The sequence below is a fragment of the Oculina patagonica genome, chromosome 4, assembly GCF_052425735.1.
Source record: "Oculina patagonica isolate OP01 chromosome 4, crgOcupat, whole genome shotgun sequence".
NCBI classification, from domain to species: domain Eukaryota; kingdom Metazoa; phylum Cnidaria; class Anthozoa; order Scleractinia; family Oculinidae; genus Oculina; species Oculina patagonica.
In genome coordinates, this window is record NC_135761.1 from 45,274,740 (window position 1) to 45,292,359 (window position 17,620).

Below are 17,620 nucleotides of genomic sequence, written 5' to 3' on the forward strand. Positions count from 1 at the left end.
CGGAAACTGTACACTAAAATCGCCTCTATATGACATAAATAAAAGAAAAAGAGAAGTTTTTCATGTGTAAGAAAATATATCTTGTTTTGAGGCAGCTCTCTCATTTTGTAATTAACTCACAGTGGACGAACTAGTCCGATGCTTGATAAAACTTGCTCAGTGGCATTTTTTGTCAGAAAGGCCAGTACAGGAAATATTTCTTATAATATTTTCCTTGGTGATTCGGGGGTTATCGTCGCATTTATTTTTAATTTAAAGCTGGTTACGCACACCAAGTATACGCGTATTCTGCAAAGATACAGAACAACGGTTGATTTCTTATTCAATTTAGATGACTGTCATCAAATCATGGATATCGCCATTCTGGGTGATATATCTCAAAGTATGAAGGAAGCTGACCGCCATCAGCTGGTAGAGATCGTCAATGCGTTGGTAGACAAACTTGGTGTGTCTGCAGCTGCCAATCACTTTGCTCTTGTCACTTTTGGTGATCGTGCAACAGTCCACCACAACTTTTCAAACACGAATTACCACAATGCAAAGAACTTGAAGAGTAGCGTGGCTGATGCGTTAAAAGTTGTTCCAAAAAGAGAGGGAACTCGAACAGATATGGCTCTGAATCTGGCGAACGAGTTGTTTACCGAGAAAGGAGGGGACAGACCAAATGCCAGGAATGTTATGCTAACCTTTACTGATGGAATACCGTATATTGCGGGATGGGATAAGGAACCACAAATTCCGTTTGCGAAATTGACAAAAGATTTGGAGGTATTTCTATTTAATTTTATATGATTTTACTTTCTGTGAAACACCCTTAATTGAGCCCCTGGGAGACTTCCATTTGAAAGGGGCAGGGATGCTCGTCGGAAATTTTGAAAAGAACCCCTTGAAGAGACCAATCTGGCTTTGGCTGGAGCTTTTCTTGTGCCCTAAAAGATACCAAAATACAAAATAATAGAATTTATATTCGTACATTTCTTCGTGTGCAACCCTAAACGAGATCTTCAAGGCTAAAATTATTGGCGATTTGCCCGAAACACCCTAAATGGGACCCAAAAACCCGAAATTTACACCCCTAAGCGAGACGACGACGAGGAGTCCCCTACCCCTCCCCGGGTAGAAAGCCTCCTACATATTGCAAATTTTACCCTTAAAACTTACCCCGAGGTAATTGTGATCAATATGAGAGAGATTAAGCATGACGTTATACGACAAACGACTTTTTATGGAATTGTCAAAGTAATCCCTCATAAAAATAAAGAAAAAATTCCAAATTCACGACATACACAAAAGTACTCATTTCCGAGTACGAACGCCAAACGGCAAACGGCAGCATTGAGGACTGATGTGTGTCATGAAAGCTAATTATCATTCCTTTAAGATGCCCTGCTATCTCTAAATTTCGCGAAGAAAATGCTTTGCGCTACCCTCATTATCAAATAAATAATAAAATACGGTACTATTTATTTAACGCAGGCTAAAAATGTCACTATCAAGGTTATTGGAATTGGCCCAGGCGCAGCGCAGAACGAGGACAAAATGAAACAGACAGCTGGTGAAAAAGGAAAAGTAGTTCTTTATAGCAATTTTACAGTGCTGTCGAACAAGCTTTATGAAGATTTCAAAGAGTTCGTCTGTGGTAAGTTTGGACTGTTATATAAAAGAAAATCTTGATATTATGATGGTGCAGGAATGAAATTGAAGAATTCATGTAACAAACAAACAAGCAAACAAATATACATAGATAGATAGATGAATAGATATAACGCGAACCTGATCGAATTTACAAGTAAGAGGAAAGAACATTACACTGATAGTTATTTAGTGTCTTCGTAAAACTAATAAGATGCCTAGCGAATGGGCTTTTTAAGCTTCATTCCACAGCAGTAAACGTTCTGCTATGTTACTATACAACTGAAGTGCTTTCTTTCCTTTCAGCTCCTGTAGACGGAAAATACACTGATTGGTCTCTGGCGTCTGAGTGCAGTGTGACGTGTGGAGTTGGAATACAGACATTAAGAAGGACCTGCACCAATCCCCCGCCATCTAACGGTGGGAAAAATTGTACCAGATGGGGACCTGCTGTAAAGACTATTTCGTGCAATGAAGGGAAATGTCCTAGTAAGTCAGTAGTATTCAAGTAATGGTTTATTTACTTTAGACGCTAGGGCAACGCTATTGTGTATGGTTCCGTGGAGAAGGGCATGGACAATTCTGTCGATATGATTTTGCAGCTGTGTTGTTGACTATGAATTGATTTTTCCTCCTTCTCTCTTAGGTCCTATAGACGGAAAATACACTGATTGGTCTCCAGCGTCTGAGTGCAGTGTGACGTGTGGAGGTGGAATTCAGACATTAAGAAGGACCTGCACCAATCCCCCGCCATCTAACGGTGGAAGAAATTGTACCAGATTGGGACCTGCTGTAAAGACTATTTCGTGCAATGTGCAGAAATGCCCTGGTAAGTCGATACTCTTTCAAGTTATTGTTTCCTTGCTTTCCCTGGGAGGCTAGAACAACGATAGTGTATAGGGTTCGGTGGAGAGGACCAGGAAGGGGTAGGGGCGGCTACAAATCCCTTTTTTGCAGTCCAAATTGTCTTACAATCTCAGTTCCATTGGGAAAATGCCAGAAAAATCTCAGACTCGATTATGAAAATAGTCGATGCAACACGGTAAAAGTATGCTGATGGACAAACAAGAAAAAGATTGAAACTAGTGACGATAAATCCCTTTTCGATCAATATAGATAGTGAGTAGTGTACAATGCTGAAAGGTCGCTCACTGAAAGAGCAATTTCGCTTTGAATTGCTTGTTTGGTGTCACGTATTAGGTCATGAAAATTTGTTTTGAACATTTCCAACACTAAACAAATTTAATGCTTAAAGGAGCAATGTCATGGCATTTCAAATCATTTTTCTGATTAGTAATAAATTGAAGGAAACGTCAAAATAACAGATTTCTAACATGGAAAAACACTAAAGGAGTAATAAAAACCCAAAAATAAATTAGGATGGTTTCGACTGACGAAGATTAAGACGGATTACAAATGATAAAGTTGAAAAAACTGCCAATTTTTCGACTTAAGTTACTAAAGGTTTACATTATATATATATATAATTCTTAATGTTCTATTCCTTATTGTAACTATAACTATGTTTCCCAATAAAGCTTTATTATAGTAAATAAGCATTACCCAGTTCCCGAATTTAAAACTAAGGACCGGACCGCTGAGGGAACAACAGGACACAGAAACAGCGAGGATTGAAATGCACCAATCACAGCTGTTGAAAACCAACCAATCACAGCGCAGCAGCGTGCTTTATAAGTTCACGCACAACCAGTCGACCTTATCGCCTGATGAAGACTGGCAGTGTGCAGTCGAAACGTCGCGATCTCCATCACACGTGACTACATCGTGAGACAAACGAAAAATACTTTATTATTGTACTCTACCACGATGAATAACCACAACATTTTTTACGATAAGGACTCCTTGCTTTTCAGTTCCTCGTGCATGTCCAACGGATGTGGCATTTATCGTGGACTCTTCAGGCAGTGTTGAGTCAGAATTCGACGATGCAAAAGAAGTAGTCAAGAAACTAGTGATGACTTTGGATAAAGCACCAGGTAAAAATCGAGCAGCAATGGTCCTGTTCGGTTCCTCTGCCTCACAGGTAGCTCAGTTTGGACAATACGAGACGTTGGACAAATTTCAGGATGCTGTGCAGCAACTACCACAAATGGGTGGCAGAACGAGAATCGACAAGGCCCTAAACATTGCAGTCAATCAAGTCTTACCGGATGCCAGACAGGGCGTGTATAAGATTGATATAATACTAACTGACGGTGTCCAGTCAAGCGGAGCCAGGGGCTTGAAGCAAACCTCCAAGCCCTTACGAGAAGCAGGTGTTCGTGTGCTGGCTGTTGGTATTGGCGCTGGAATGGATAAACGTAGACTCAGATTAATGACAGACCGTGACGAGGATGTTGTGGATGCTAAGGACATCCAAGGACACTTGCAGGGAATACTTGACTACCTAAGCCAGCATGACTGTAGTAAGTATCAGTTGCAGCCTGATAAGTATTTATGAACTTGACGTTCTAATTTGCCAAGACGAATTATGAAGATAGTTGGTCTGGGCCGATAATCCGTCTGTTTGCCCGTATTTATACACAGACGAATTATCGGACGAACTAAAAAATGCTCGCCTACGATTAAAATGCAAGTTCGTCCAGACGGATCATCCGTCTCTAGTATAAATCGGGCCAATAATAATAAATATGGCTTGATATTGACAGTTTACTAAAAGTAACTTAAAAGTCTTCTTTAAATGTCACGCATATTAAACTTTGGAAAGTAACTATGTGAAATGCGATATCAACCAATTCTGCGTTTAGTATCAAGATCACCCTTACTGAATAGCGTTAGCTGATATTTGAACCGTAATTAACCTTTAAAACTTCAGAGTCTGGAATCTGGTCTTTGCGACGCCATGTTGTCTCCGCAGGCAAACGTATAAATGTAAAACTTTTATGGTCAGGGTACCGCGTTCTAGGGCAACAAACTTTCAATTACTTGTACACTGCCTCTAACCACCAGGCAAATGTACTCATAAATGGCCATCTGCAAATTGCAAGAACAACATGCGATGGACTGACAAGAATCCCCTCCACTAAGAGTGGCAATACTGTTAGGGCGCTTCCCATTCAGGAGTCAGAACTGGCCGACTGGTCTGGTGGTGTTGAATCCTAAATGGCCCTTTTTCACGAGAGTTTTCCACACATCCACCACAACAGTGTATCATATTTATGCACTGACTGATTTGAGAGGAAACATTTGACCTAAAACGGAATTTTCTTCTCGAATATATCGGTCTGTCCGGCCACTCCTGACTAATGGAAAGCGCCCTTAGTATTTTACGGAAACAAGCTTCGTAAATTGACACATCAATATTTTTTTCGTACTCACATGTACAGATATGCAGTGACACTGGTGACACAGAGAGTAATGTTTTTTTTGGTTTGGAGATTTGAGTAACAAAAAGAATATGACGGCGAGATATGCCACTGTTGTATCTCATTTATTATTACAAACTAGCAATGGTGTATTGAAACTCCTGAGTTTTGATTGGTTAACAGGCAATGGTATATGAGCTCATATACCATTGACCACAAATATGGTTGCCGGTACGCGTCAACGAAAACAGTTTGGGAGCTCAAATATTGCAATTCTTTGGGAATTTTTAATAAAACAATTACTCCACTCGCGCTTGTTGGATATGAGATCGATTGGCTATTTACCATCTCATATTCAACGCGCGCTCGTGGAATAATTGTTAAATATTGAATATTCGTTGCAGTGAATAGTAAGTGACAAAGACGATTGAAATGAAAGGGCGGTGAAGTCTGACCCGGTTGCTATACTTGACATATGATCTATCCTTCTGTAATCATCTTTTTTTTCTTTTGTGTTTACAGCACCACCAAAATCTCCATTTTTACCAGGTATGTATTTCCTATTTTCTCTGGTTTTCTAATAATAATACTAATAATAATAATAATAATAATAATAATTTTATTAAGCTAATATTAAAGTTTACATTTTTTTCCGTATTCTTAATAAAATAGAAATAAGGTATTACAGGAATTTGTAGTTAATTAAGTATTGAGCTAGGGAGCTAAATGAACCGGTAGGTTTTCAAGTTAGCTCCCCGTACAATTAATGTTATAAATAGTATAAAAAGCAGGTGATTAATATATAAGAAACAATAGGGAAGAGGACTTACGAATTTACAAACCGACTTAGTTTAATGGAAAATCAATTTAGTTTTTGTTCTGACAGGAGGTAACGTTTTGTTTGCTTGGGAAATGCTAACACACTTAAGTCTTACAAAGATGGTGGAAGGTCTTTCCAAATATCAATTGCCATGAAAGTGACGGATTTCTTTCCTACATTAGTGTTTACTCTATGCTTATAAAAATTCTGTTTGGCTGTATATCTTGTGTTGTATCCATGCATATTTCTAGCATATTTAAATATATCGTCAAATACTCTAGGGAGAAGGTCATTATGCCATGAATGTGCGAATTTCAATATTTCGAGACGATAGATGTTGTCTACTGTCAGAACTGCTTCTCGTAAAACTGCTTCTCGTAAAGCTGCTGTGTTTTAGTACGTTGGTGGGACGTTTGAGTATCCACACGATACGTTTTCTTGGCTTAAAGGCCCCGCGAAAAACGAAAACGCTTTCCAAAATTGTTTCCTGGGCGTGAAAAAGAGGACACATTTTACTGTGAATATCAAGAGAACCTGTAAATATACTTTTATCAGATGGCGCTTTAAATGACAGGAATTTTGGCCTCCACGCCTCGCATCCATACAGCAACACGGGCACAAGCTTAAGATTAACATCCAAGTTTTAATCGTTTTTAAATTGCAAGCGAAAACGTTTCGTGATTGCGAAAATATTTCTTTTTTATCGAGAACGTTCCTCCGTGTTTAAGTTGAACGCACGGTCTCAGGTAGTCTAGAGAGCTTCACCTTCATAAACGTATTTACAACTTCAAGGTAATGATAACGATATAACAGTAACGGTAACTGTGTAACAGTAACGACAACGATATAACAGTAACGATAACGGTAATATTTTAGACACAACTGACAACACATGAATATCGTAAATGTTTTTCAACCAATTTTTTTTCTTAATTTTTTTTTAAATATTTTTTAAAAATTTTTTTAAAATATATTTTTTTAAATATTTTTGTGATACAGTTATGAGTCATATGTGCCAGTCATCATTTGGCTGTGTGACCGCGTCATGCGGTTCCAGTCAAAAGCCCACATTTCACCCTTGCTCACCACAGAGTCCCAGTAGCTCAGTGGTAGAGCATCCGTTCTAGAACACGGAGGGTCGTGGGTTCACATCTCATCTGGAACTCGGATTTTTTTCCGAGTTCGATGCTATTTAATCTTATTTAAATATTTTTATATCGTAAATATTTTGAAATGCACGTAAATTTCGTGACATCGAGTTAAAAAACACACAATCTCTTCATTTTCTTTTGTTTAGGTTTTACATGCGATGATGACCCTGTCTACGCAAGTATGTGTCAAAAGAGGGCTTCAAGAGACTTTTGCTGGGACAATCCTGACTTCTCAGCCATTAACTGTCCAAAGTCGTGTAATCTTTGCCGTCGAGGTAAGTTTTGTCTTTTGTCAATCTACTGAGGTTATTTAATCCCATAATTTGTAACAGCTTAAAGGGAGGATGGGTAGAACGAATATGCTAAGAGAGTGGCGTTACCCGTTCTAAAATTTTAGCCACGCCCATTCTTCAGCCAGCGTCAAATGTTTGCTTACAATCAAGAAGAGTGCGACAAACATGTATATGAAAAGTCCACCCTAAACGTGAATGAAGAGTTTCAAAAGAGAGATTCAAAAGACATTTGCTGCGATATGACGGCCATTTTGATTTCTGTTGTTTTAAAGACATTATGGGATGCACCAATAATGACACGAAAACATACAACCTCGTCGCCTGATAATGACTCTATCGTGAGACAAACGAATAAAAGTTCATCTTTTCTAGTCTTTAATCACGATGAACAATAAACACATCTTCAATGAAATATGATCTATGGTATTGAAACTTTCTATCAGTATTGAATTGCGGCCTTTTACAGTTTTCCCTAGTCTTCCCTAATTGTTTTCCTCATTTCTCTTATCTTATTCTGCAGGTTTAGATTATGGTAATACGTACTAGTTGTTTTAATATCTTTTGTATATATTGTTTCAGAATCTTAGTGGCATGCAGCGAAGCAATGAAGGAATACAGAAGCCAATCACTGAATTTACTTATAACTATCTATCTATATATCTATTTTTATAATATTAGTATTTTATATTTTATATCTATTTATCTATTTATATAATATTGACTTACTTGACTTAAACCCTTTCGCTCCCCATGGAGCATAGGTCCACGGAAACCACTGCTCGCCATCGTGTTCTGTTTTGGGCTATCCTTTCGATCTGCCTCCAGGTGTAGCCTGCTTTGCTCGCCTCGTCATCTACCGTCCTCCTCCAGCTGTTTCTGGGACGGCCTCGGCTCCTCTTCCCCTGTGGGTTCCATCTCAGTGCCTGCTTGGTGACATTGCAGTTTGTTTTCCTGAGGGTGTGCCCAATCCAACCCCACTTTCGCCTTCTTATCTGGATGTTGATCCTTTCCTGCTCAGTTGTTGTCCAAAGCTCTTCATTTGTTATGACCTCTGGCCAGTGGATGCCCATGATGGATCTCAGGCATTTGTTGATAAAGGTCTGCAGTTTGGCGGAGTTCGCTTTTGTTACTCTCCACGTTTCAGAGCCGTAAAGGAGGACTGACTTTACGTTGGTATTAAATAACCGTAGTTTGGTCTTTCTGGAAATCACTTTTGATCTCCAAACAGGTGTCAAGATGGTGAATGCAGTTCTTGCCTTTCCGATCCTCACTCGTATGTCCTGATCAGATCCACCGTCCTTGCTGATGTTACTTCCAAGGTACGCAAAGTCCTCCACCTCGTCGATTTCATCCTCATCTAGTTCTATCCTATCTGCATTCTTGGTGTTAACCCTCATCACCTTCGTCTTGGATTTACTGATCTTAAGGCCCGTCTGCATTGAGATCTTTGCCAGTCTTGTTAGCTTGGATTGCATGCTCCTGTGGTTATGTGAAAGAAGGGCAATGTCGTCGGCGAAGTCAAGATCTTCTAACCGGGTCGTGAGTGTCCACTGTATGCCATCCTGATGTTTTTCTGTCGTCCTCCGCATTATCCAGTCGATGACAAGCAGGAACAAGAAGGGCGACAGCAAGCAACCCTGGCGCACTCCAGTGAGCATATCAAACAGTTCTGAAAGAACTCCGTTGTGGATGACTCTACAGGTGCACTTCTCATAGGTCTTCTGTATAAGAGTGATGTATTTCTCTGGGATGCCATAGTGGCGTAGCAGCTTCCACAACACTTCCCTATCAACGCTATCGAATGCCTTCTCATAGTCCACAAAGGTCGCATAAACAGGAGAATTCCACTCTAAAGACTGTTCCAAGATGATCCTCAGGGTAGCAATTTGATCTGTGCATGACCTATCTTTCCTGAACCCAGCCTGTTCTTCTCTCAACCGTTTGTCCACCTCTACTTTCAACCTCTCCAGAATTATCCTATTCAGTACTTTTCCGGCCGTTGACAGCAGCATGATTCCTCTCCAGTTCTTACATTCCTTCAGATCTCCCTTCTTTGGAAGTTTGATTAGGTAGCCTTCTTTCCAATCATCTGGTATCTCGTTCGTTTCCCAGATCTTGCCAAACAGTTCATACAGCATTTTGGTCGAGGTGTTTAGATCTGCCTTGATGGCTTCTGATGGTATGCCATCGGGACCAGCTGCTTTTCCATTCTTCAGTTGTCTGATGGCTCTCTTGATCTCTGCTTCACTTGGCTTACTCTCGCTGACCTGCAAAGGTGTGTTGGCTGGTTGTATGTCAGGCAGCTCGCTTGGCGGCGGTCTATTGAGTAGTTCTTTGAAATGATCTGCCCACCTTTTTCGCTGTTCTTCTTGGTCAGTGAGCAACTCTCCGCTCTTGTCTCTCACAGGTCTTTCCGGGATCTTTCTATCACCTGCCAGTTTCCTTGTGATGGAATATAGCTCTTTTGCATCGCCTCTGCCTGATGCCTCCTCTGCCTGTCGCGCGAGGTCTTCCACAAAGTTCCTTCGGTCGTTTCTGATGCTACGTTTAACTTCCTTGTTGACTTCCGAGTATCTGATGCGAGCTTCTGCTTTCTTAGCTCGTGTTCTGCTGTGATTCAACGTCTCCTTCACCTTCTTCCTGGCTTCTATCTTCTTCAGGGTGTCTAGACTCAAAAAGGTCTTATGCTGTTTGCGCTCTCTTCCCAGCGTTTCCTCACACGTCTCCTTCCATGCATTTTTCATGGCCTGCCACATTTCGTTGACTGTGCTTTGGTTCTCCCTTTCCTCCCGATGCTCTTCATTTTCTTGAAGGCTTGCCAACACTTGGTACTTGTTGGAGATGGTGAGTTGGAATCTGTTCTTTATCTCATCGTCCTTCAGCATCCTGATGTTGTACTTATGGCTTAATTTCTGCATTAGTGTTTTTATATAGACTCTTGGTTTTAGGCCATCGTAACTTGATTAAAAATATAACACAAACAGCGGTGATAAACATTATGAAAAATCGCATTTTTATAAACTTGACGTTTCGTATGCTAAGCTACATACATTTTCAAAAGTAAGACCGTTAAAATTTTGGCAACTAGTGTTTTTATATTTTATATTTTATATCTATTTATATAATATTAGTATTTTTATATTTTTAGTGTCCCCAATTAGCTCTTAAGCTAAATATCATTGACACTTAAATAAAGTTTATGTTTGTATGTATGTAAAGCTAAAATAAAGTAAACTGTTTATGCGCATCGTTAATTACTGCGCACGTAATTCATGTCGCAACGTTATGCCACGTCATTCATTGAACGCGCGCGCTGAGAAAACTTTCTAAGCACATATAGGGTGGATAGCCGTTCCGCTCACTTCGCTTGGAGTTTGCTCTCTTAAATGGTCTGTGACCCCTACTTTTTTCTTAACGGATTACTTTTGTTAATTAATATCTACGTTTTGCGAGAAAATGAAAAAAATCTATCGAGTGGAAGTTTGTTTTTATTGTCCAACTGACGTTTGAATTACGCTTTTTGAGCTTCTCGTTTTGCCGAACGACAGTTTTTATTGCTTTTTTACAGGGTTAAATCTTACAAAAAGGATATCAACACTATGAATTATTTATGTAACAGACGCCCTTCCACAAAATGTGACAGTAAGATCGTTTGCCTCCGTTCACTAATCTTCGATATTTTTAACTACAAGCCTTGTAAACACTGCTGATTACGCACGCCAATTTTTCAAAATCAGGGTAGTTTTCCACACGCTTTATCTCTGAAACAAAGTCGGTGACCCCAACTTTTTTTTACATTAATTTCTGAAACAAGTTACTCATTATCTGCCTGGCCGCAGTAAAAACTTTAAAAAAATCTATCGAGTAGAAAATTTTGGCGCGAACGTCCTTAAGACATTATTCATCACGTAACAAGTGTTGTTAAGTGCTATAATATGTGGAGGGGACGCTAAGGGCTGTTCTAGGTAAAACACATGTAAACTAAAGATGATTAATTAGTTCAATAAAGTGAATGAACTCAAACTTGTTTTTCTGAACTGTTTAACAACAATTATAATGCTGCTAGTTTTCTGTGCTGGTCAATAGCACTGCAAATTTGTATTTACTTCCTCGACCTGTTTTTTCCTTAGGTTTTGATTGTAAACGTGACTCGAAAAGCGAATTAACTGCGAGATACTTACCTAGTACTTGTGATATTGTGTATTCTTGTCAAACGCATCAAACACCAGTCAGTTCTGTTTAGTTCGGGTGAGCAGAGCAGCCGGTGGTAATCTATTCATTTCATTTCACTAAACATAAGGCAATAATTTATATTATTCTGTTAAATTTTCTATAATAAAATGAATCATTAGTAGGACCAATATACTGAGTTTTTCCTCGTTACAGCGTAAAGGCCTGTCTAAACTAGGAAAAATTGTTTCAGAAACATTGTCTCTTGTCATGTTTCCTTGGTGCCTAAATTAGTGGGAAACAAGGAAAATGTTTTTCTGTTCAGGTGGCTAAACGAGGAAACAAAGTTTCGGGAACAAAGTGTTACGTATAGCCTGGTTTTCACTGGCGACGCAAGCACAAGCACAAACACAAGCGCAAGCATTAGCAGTTTGTTCCAAGTGGAAACGAACGTCGACATAACACAAGTACATTAGCATAAGAATACGATGTTTACTAGTTATAGAATTTGCCTTTTTGTTTTTTGTCTACATTCCTCCGAAAAATCTCGAAAAACATTTATCAAAATCAACCGCGGCCTCTGCGACTTTGTTCAAATGCTGGAACGAGTGCTTTAATTGGCTAGACACGGCTAGACGTAAACAACTTTCTTGTGTTTATGCGATTTTTCGATTTCACACGAACGCAAGCACAAGCACAAGCGCAAGAAAAGGAAATTTTTTTTTGATCCTTGTGCTTGTGCTTGCGCTTGTGCTTATGCTTGCGTCGAAGCCGTTTTCACTATGAAATAAGAGCTGTTATGCTTGCGCTTGTGCTTGCGCTTGTACTTGCGTTTGTGCTTGCGTCGCTAGTGAAAACCAGGCTTATGTGCATAAACTAGCTAGTCAACACTGATTCCATGGCCGGGCTAGACTGCAAAATAGTCGTATCTTTTGCGAACGCGCTCGGTCTTCGAACGAAAGCGAGAGGTCTGGAGCCGATGTCAAAACTGTGAGGCGTGCGAGGCACGCAAAATGATCGGCGCTTCGCGCCTTAAATCAGCGCTTTTTCGAAGAGACTTGAGAGAAAAAACGACTGTTTTGCAATCTAGTACAAAATAGAAATTTTGTTCCCGACCGCTGGTCCAGGGGGACGCGGGCTCTGGGAAGGAGAATGGTCGACTGTCCGCCATGACTGCGCGTGCGCGTTAGTTCATCTTTCGTCCTCGCGCTTGCTTCCTTCCTTGCGCGCGATGTCTCTTCGCGCGCGACTGAGAGCGACGCTTTTCGCGCGGAGTAAAATCGAACGCGGATCTCACGCGTCCTTCTCCTCGAATATCAAGTGACCACGAGCATTTCTTGAACAAGAGATCCGGCAGCAGATAAGCCAAGCAGTTTTTTCTTCGTTGCGTGGTCCCTGCATCCAAACTGTTTTTGTATTCACGAAAATCGTAACAAAACTTATTAATCACGTTTCGTTTGCGGCTATTTTCACGCATCACGGTCTAATTTTTGCCCTTATCACGGGCCGCGCATAAACCCTTTGCATGTAGATTGTTCACAGACAGTCCCCTATTTTCACGTGAAGTCGTAGAGCTCGATCCGTACCCACGGGTTTTTAGAGGTCGATCCGTACCCACGGGTTTTTAGAGCTCGATCCGTACCCACGGGTTTTTAGAGCTCGATCCGTACCCGCGGGTTTTTAGAGGTCGATCCGTACCCACGGGTTTTTGCACTCTACCCAGTTTTCTTGCGCGCTCAGGAATCAATATGGCGGCTCGTCGAACTCAACGATCGATCTCTACAACTTCACGGAAAAATGGGGGACTGTGAACCCGGGCTGTGAACAGTCTACTTTGCATGCTACTCTCTTTATTTTCCTCCTTGCCCCTGTACCGTACGAACAGGCTCCCCAGTGGCACCTCGTCCCACGCAACACCGATGACGCTCAAGGATCACGCACGTTACATGAGACCGATCGCGAGCGAGACTGGACAGTGATGAGGTCACGTTGTTATCGGAGACAAAGATACGTTTGTCGCACAGTCGCGAGACAATGGAGTTTTGTGACACATTTGAAATATTTATTTGTTGTAGTTTCACGAGGTTTATTTTCTTGCCTTTAGTTTTGTTAACATTATGAAACCAGCCAGGTCAATGGTAATAAAACAAGCAAAACGCACCAAAAAAAAAAACATAAAAATGTCCACAATTACAAACATTTGAAAAAGATTTTTAAAAAAATCAATTTATTTATTGTAGTCTGGGTGATCTATTGTTTTAACCTGAAAACTAATAGCCAGTTTAGCAGCACGTCAAATGAAGGACAAAAGATGTCACAGTAATTTTATATTATTTTTTTTTACAGTGCTAGTGGTAAGAATACAAGGTACTCCGATTGTCAGCATTGAGCAACCGTCTTTTGTGGAAAGTAGACAGAGTTAGCAGAGTAAGTTTAATGTGAGAAGATAAAAATTTTTTTGGTAAATTTTTTTAAAATTTTTTTTTGTTTTTGGGTTTTTAATTTCTGTACAAGTTTAATGTGCTTGATGCGTTGGGTATGGAACATTGTTACTTACGGCGTGGGCCCTTTGAATTGCTCTTCAGGTTAAAGAGCTGACAAGCGCATTCAAGTTACTGTTTCTTGGTCTCCAGGTTAGTTGTAGCTAGTTGTGTTCCTTGTCTGTCAGGTCAGGCTATATCCTCCGGCACGGCTAATATGCTTCGAGCATAACTTACACGTGTACCGATTATAATTCCCGAAGGATCTGACGCATAAGCACCCCATAAGCACAGTCACATTGGAAACCCTCCTTTCTTAAGAGTGGGGGGAGGGGGGCATAAGTCCATCGAATGCTTATTAAGTACAATACAATTTACAGTACAATTTTTCATTTGTCGAGTATCACGCAAAGCCCAGGCGCCAGTTGGCCTAAAATCGCCGGCCTAAAATAGTGTAGAGAAGTGTAAAATATATTTTGGTATCAACCATGAAATCGATCCTAGTGCATGAGGTCGCACCGCAATAAAAGTTCCAGGGGGAACCCCTCCCCGGCCGGATGGTCCGTCGCCGGACGAGTCAGGCCTTTACATTGGACTTGGCTTGGCTGTAAAACGAGATATCGCTACTGGGGGATTTGAATTTGACCTCTTTTTCCATAAGTATAGTGTAATAAGTAACGTTTGTTGACTTTATTCCGACTTGGGATGTGCAGAAAATCTTACCCGTTCTTGATAAAAAGTGATTTCAGTGGAAGGCATTCACCCTGCTGCTCAAAACTGTCACAAAATATCACATCAACTATTAAGTTGCATGTCATATTAGGTGGGTCTGGTTGTTTAATCAGGATGGATATTCAGCTATAAGACAAATATATCCCGGGGGAGGGACTCACATATGAAAGTGACGGGGATGCTCTTCGATCGTCTCGCTTAGGGTTGTAAATTTTAGAATTTTGGTCCCGCTTAGGGTGTTCCGGGAAAAACGCCAATATTTTTAGCCTTGATGGTCTTGTTTAGGGTAACTCACGGAGAAATACACAAATATAAGTTCTATTCTTAGTTTTTTTGTATCTTTTAGTGGTCAAGAAAGGCTTGAGCCACACCCAGATTGGTCTCTAAGGGGCTCTTCAATTCCGACGAGATCCCTGTCCGTTTCATCTTGGAGCCCCCCCCCCCCCTCCCGGGGAATAGATATCCACTGGGAAGTAATTTATCCCGTGAATAGTGCATCTCAAACTCCAGCGAAACTACAGTGCATCTCAAACTGCAGATAAAAATTTCTATATAAATATTGAATTTATGGTTCGACGGACCAATAATCCATCCAGCGCCTTGGGTCTGCCTATTTTTTTCTTTCACTTTTCCTAAAATTAATTAAGATTTTGCCTAAAACCAAAAGCCAACGAAAACTAATCGAAACCTTGGCAATTCGGATAATTACAATTATGCAGTTTGTTGACTGAATTTCAGTAAACCTATAATGTATCACCTGGTATACGGTTGCCCAAGAGCCTAGTAGACTACGAACAATCGAAGAAAAGAAAGGATCACGGATCGAAATATAGAGACCGCGAGGATCGCGAGGTAGGCGAGTGTTTTTTTCTTCTTTTCATTCCGTTTAATTCTTCCCTTCCCCTCTCCGATTAGATAACCCATCGCACGCTATTTGCGTTAAGTACTGATAGTCTTGGGTCCAAGTCACACTGTAGCTTTGTACAGCAAGACTATTGGACTACGAGTGTTTACATAAGTTCTTTATCAATGGCAGTTTTTTTGCCTTCGCGTAGGATCGAGGGAAAAGAGGGCGACCGCTCGATGTTTACATGTCATTGCCCTTATTACTGAAGGCTTCTGAAGATAATCATTTTTGTGGTTATTGAAGAGTTCGATTTTTTTATTTTTATCTTTTTTTTCCGTAATGCCAAATACTCAAGCCTTATCCTCAGAAACCTTTCAAGTAATCTACAGCTTACATTTTTACAGAGCTAGAAATATTTGGAAAAGAGCTAAAATCAGGGCTAAGTAATCCAGTTACATCCGTATAGGGTACTGATGCCGGGAAACTAATAACGAACAATCTAGCTAAAGCTAAGTTGTCAGGACAAACGAAGTAATAAAAGACTGAATGTTTACATCTCAGGAAAAAAAACTAACGTAATTAGAAATGGAGTAGTTTAAGAGTCATAAGCCGAGAGGTCACTTTACTGGTGTAGCCATTCCTAATTCTTAATTCTTTTCTCCGTTTATTCCTTTCTCCGTGCGCCTAGCGTTGGCTCGATCTCTAAACCCGAGATCACGTCTTGCTATAAAAACAAAAATAGCTAAAAGTACCATGTCTTAGGATTTAGGGGTTTCTAGTGTGAGTTGAAGGAGATTAAGCTATGCGTGTGGCGTTGCCTTTTCATAAGACTGAGTCACGCTTTTGTCGAAGACGGAAATAGCTATAATGTATCACCTGGTTTACGGTTGCCCAAGACCCTAGTAGACTACGAACAAGGGTAGGAAAGAAGGGAACCAAATATATGATCGCGAGATGTGGGGGGGGGGGTTTTTCATAGAATACCACAGCATGGACTTCTGTTTTTCAAGCGAGACTTCAAGTAGAATTTAAGGGAGATTATGTCAAACGTGTGGCAGTGACTGGAGACAGGGTAAGCTTTTCGTATGGGGTGCCTCTTTTGCATGTCTTTTGCGAGTTCTCGTTGAAATGTAATAGCCAACTAAGGCTAAGCTGATAGGTCGAATGAGGGACAAGACTTCAGAATACCGCCAAAAAACGAAATGAAAATGAAGTCGTAAGATTCATGAACCCAGATGGAATGTTACTTTGTTAGCACTTCCTTTTTCGCAGTTCCATTCGTTTTCCTTCCACCGTTCCCTTCTATGGACTACTATCGCTATATATGGCTTATGGTTTTCAAGATTTTTAGTTAGATCATGCTGTAGTTGTTTGTTTGTTTTTTTGTTTGTTTGGTCATTTTATCCTTAGCGTTCTATTTGACTGACAAAAACTCAAACCTAATCCCTACAAGACGCCTTAAACTTGAAGATATATTTCAAAAACAGCTGGAAGAATCCAATTAGTATCGCGGCCTGGGTGTCTATTGTTTGACGTTGGAACAAATATCAAGTTATACGGCGGCTGGGATAAAAGGAGAAAATTAAGAAGTGTGATTGTTCGGGGTGGAGCGGATATGGACTGGGTGACCGTCCCCGAGAATGGATTGATCCAGCCAAACGTACCTGTCGGAAACAGGCTGGTGCGCGAGGCGCACCCGAGCGAGGACCCGGGGGGGCGAGTGGAGAACTGGGGACGACGGAAGAGGGAGGAGAGAAGCGGGGGGGGGGGGGAGAGAGGAGCGAAGGCGAGGGAAAGTGAGACACAACAGCCCACGAGGAGCCGATTGACGCATCCCGTGACCCAGACACAGAAGACCACCAATACAGCTGATTGAGATCGCCCACCCCGATTGAGTATACGCAATGCAATTACAGCGAAAGAGGTACTTCACCAGTTTGTTGGGATCGATATCTTCATCTTGCCCAATCGTTGGTACAAGCATCATATTTTTGACTAACGAAAGCATTTCTTGTTGTGATGATATGCCGGAACGCCATTTGCTATTCTACTTTATAGAGTAATTTAATGTTCCCTTAGAGTTTCTCTTTTGTAGCAAAGCGTTGACAAGCATATTCAGTTCAACTTACTTATCATCAGTTCTAGGTTAGTTGTTTTCTTTAGCGTTTT

The 17,620-nt window shown here is 40.7% G+C and overlaps 1 protein-coding gene and 1 long non-coding RNA gene across 2 annotated transcripts in view; one reads left to right on the forward strand and one right to left on the reverse strand.

The window, feature by feature from the left end:
- The window catches only part of LOC144652514 (uncharacterized), a 60,269-nt gene extending 52,341 nt beyond the window's left edge, over positions 1-7,928 (forward strand). The window contains exons 8-15 of the mRNA XM_078512538.1: positions 332-768; positions 1,477-1,639; positions 1,939-2,121; positions 2,279-2,461; positions 3,507-4,058; positions 5,481-5,507; positions 7,076-7,204; positions 7,802-7,928. Of these exons, the coding sequence (XP_078368664.1) occupies positions 332-768; positions 1,477-1,639; positions 1,939-2,121; positions 2,279-2,461; positions 3,507-4,058; positions 5,481-5,507; positions 7,076-7,204; positions 7,802-7,809 (1,682 nt within the window). The 3' untranslated portion in view covers positions 7,810-7,928. The remainder of the gene's footprint in view (positions 1-331; positions 769-1,476; positions 1,640-1,938; positions 2,122-2,278; positions 2,462-3,506; positions 4,059-5,480; positions 5,508-7,075; positions 7,205-7,801) is intronic.
- LOC144652686 (uncharacterized) overlaps positions 1-17,620 on the reverse strand; it is a 207,603-nt gene that overhangs the window by 120,643 nt on the left and 69,340 nt on the right. The window lies entirely within an intron of this gene.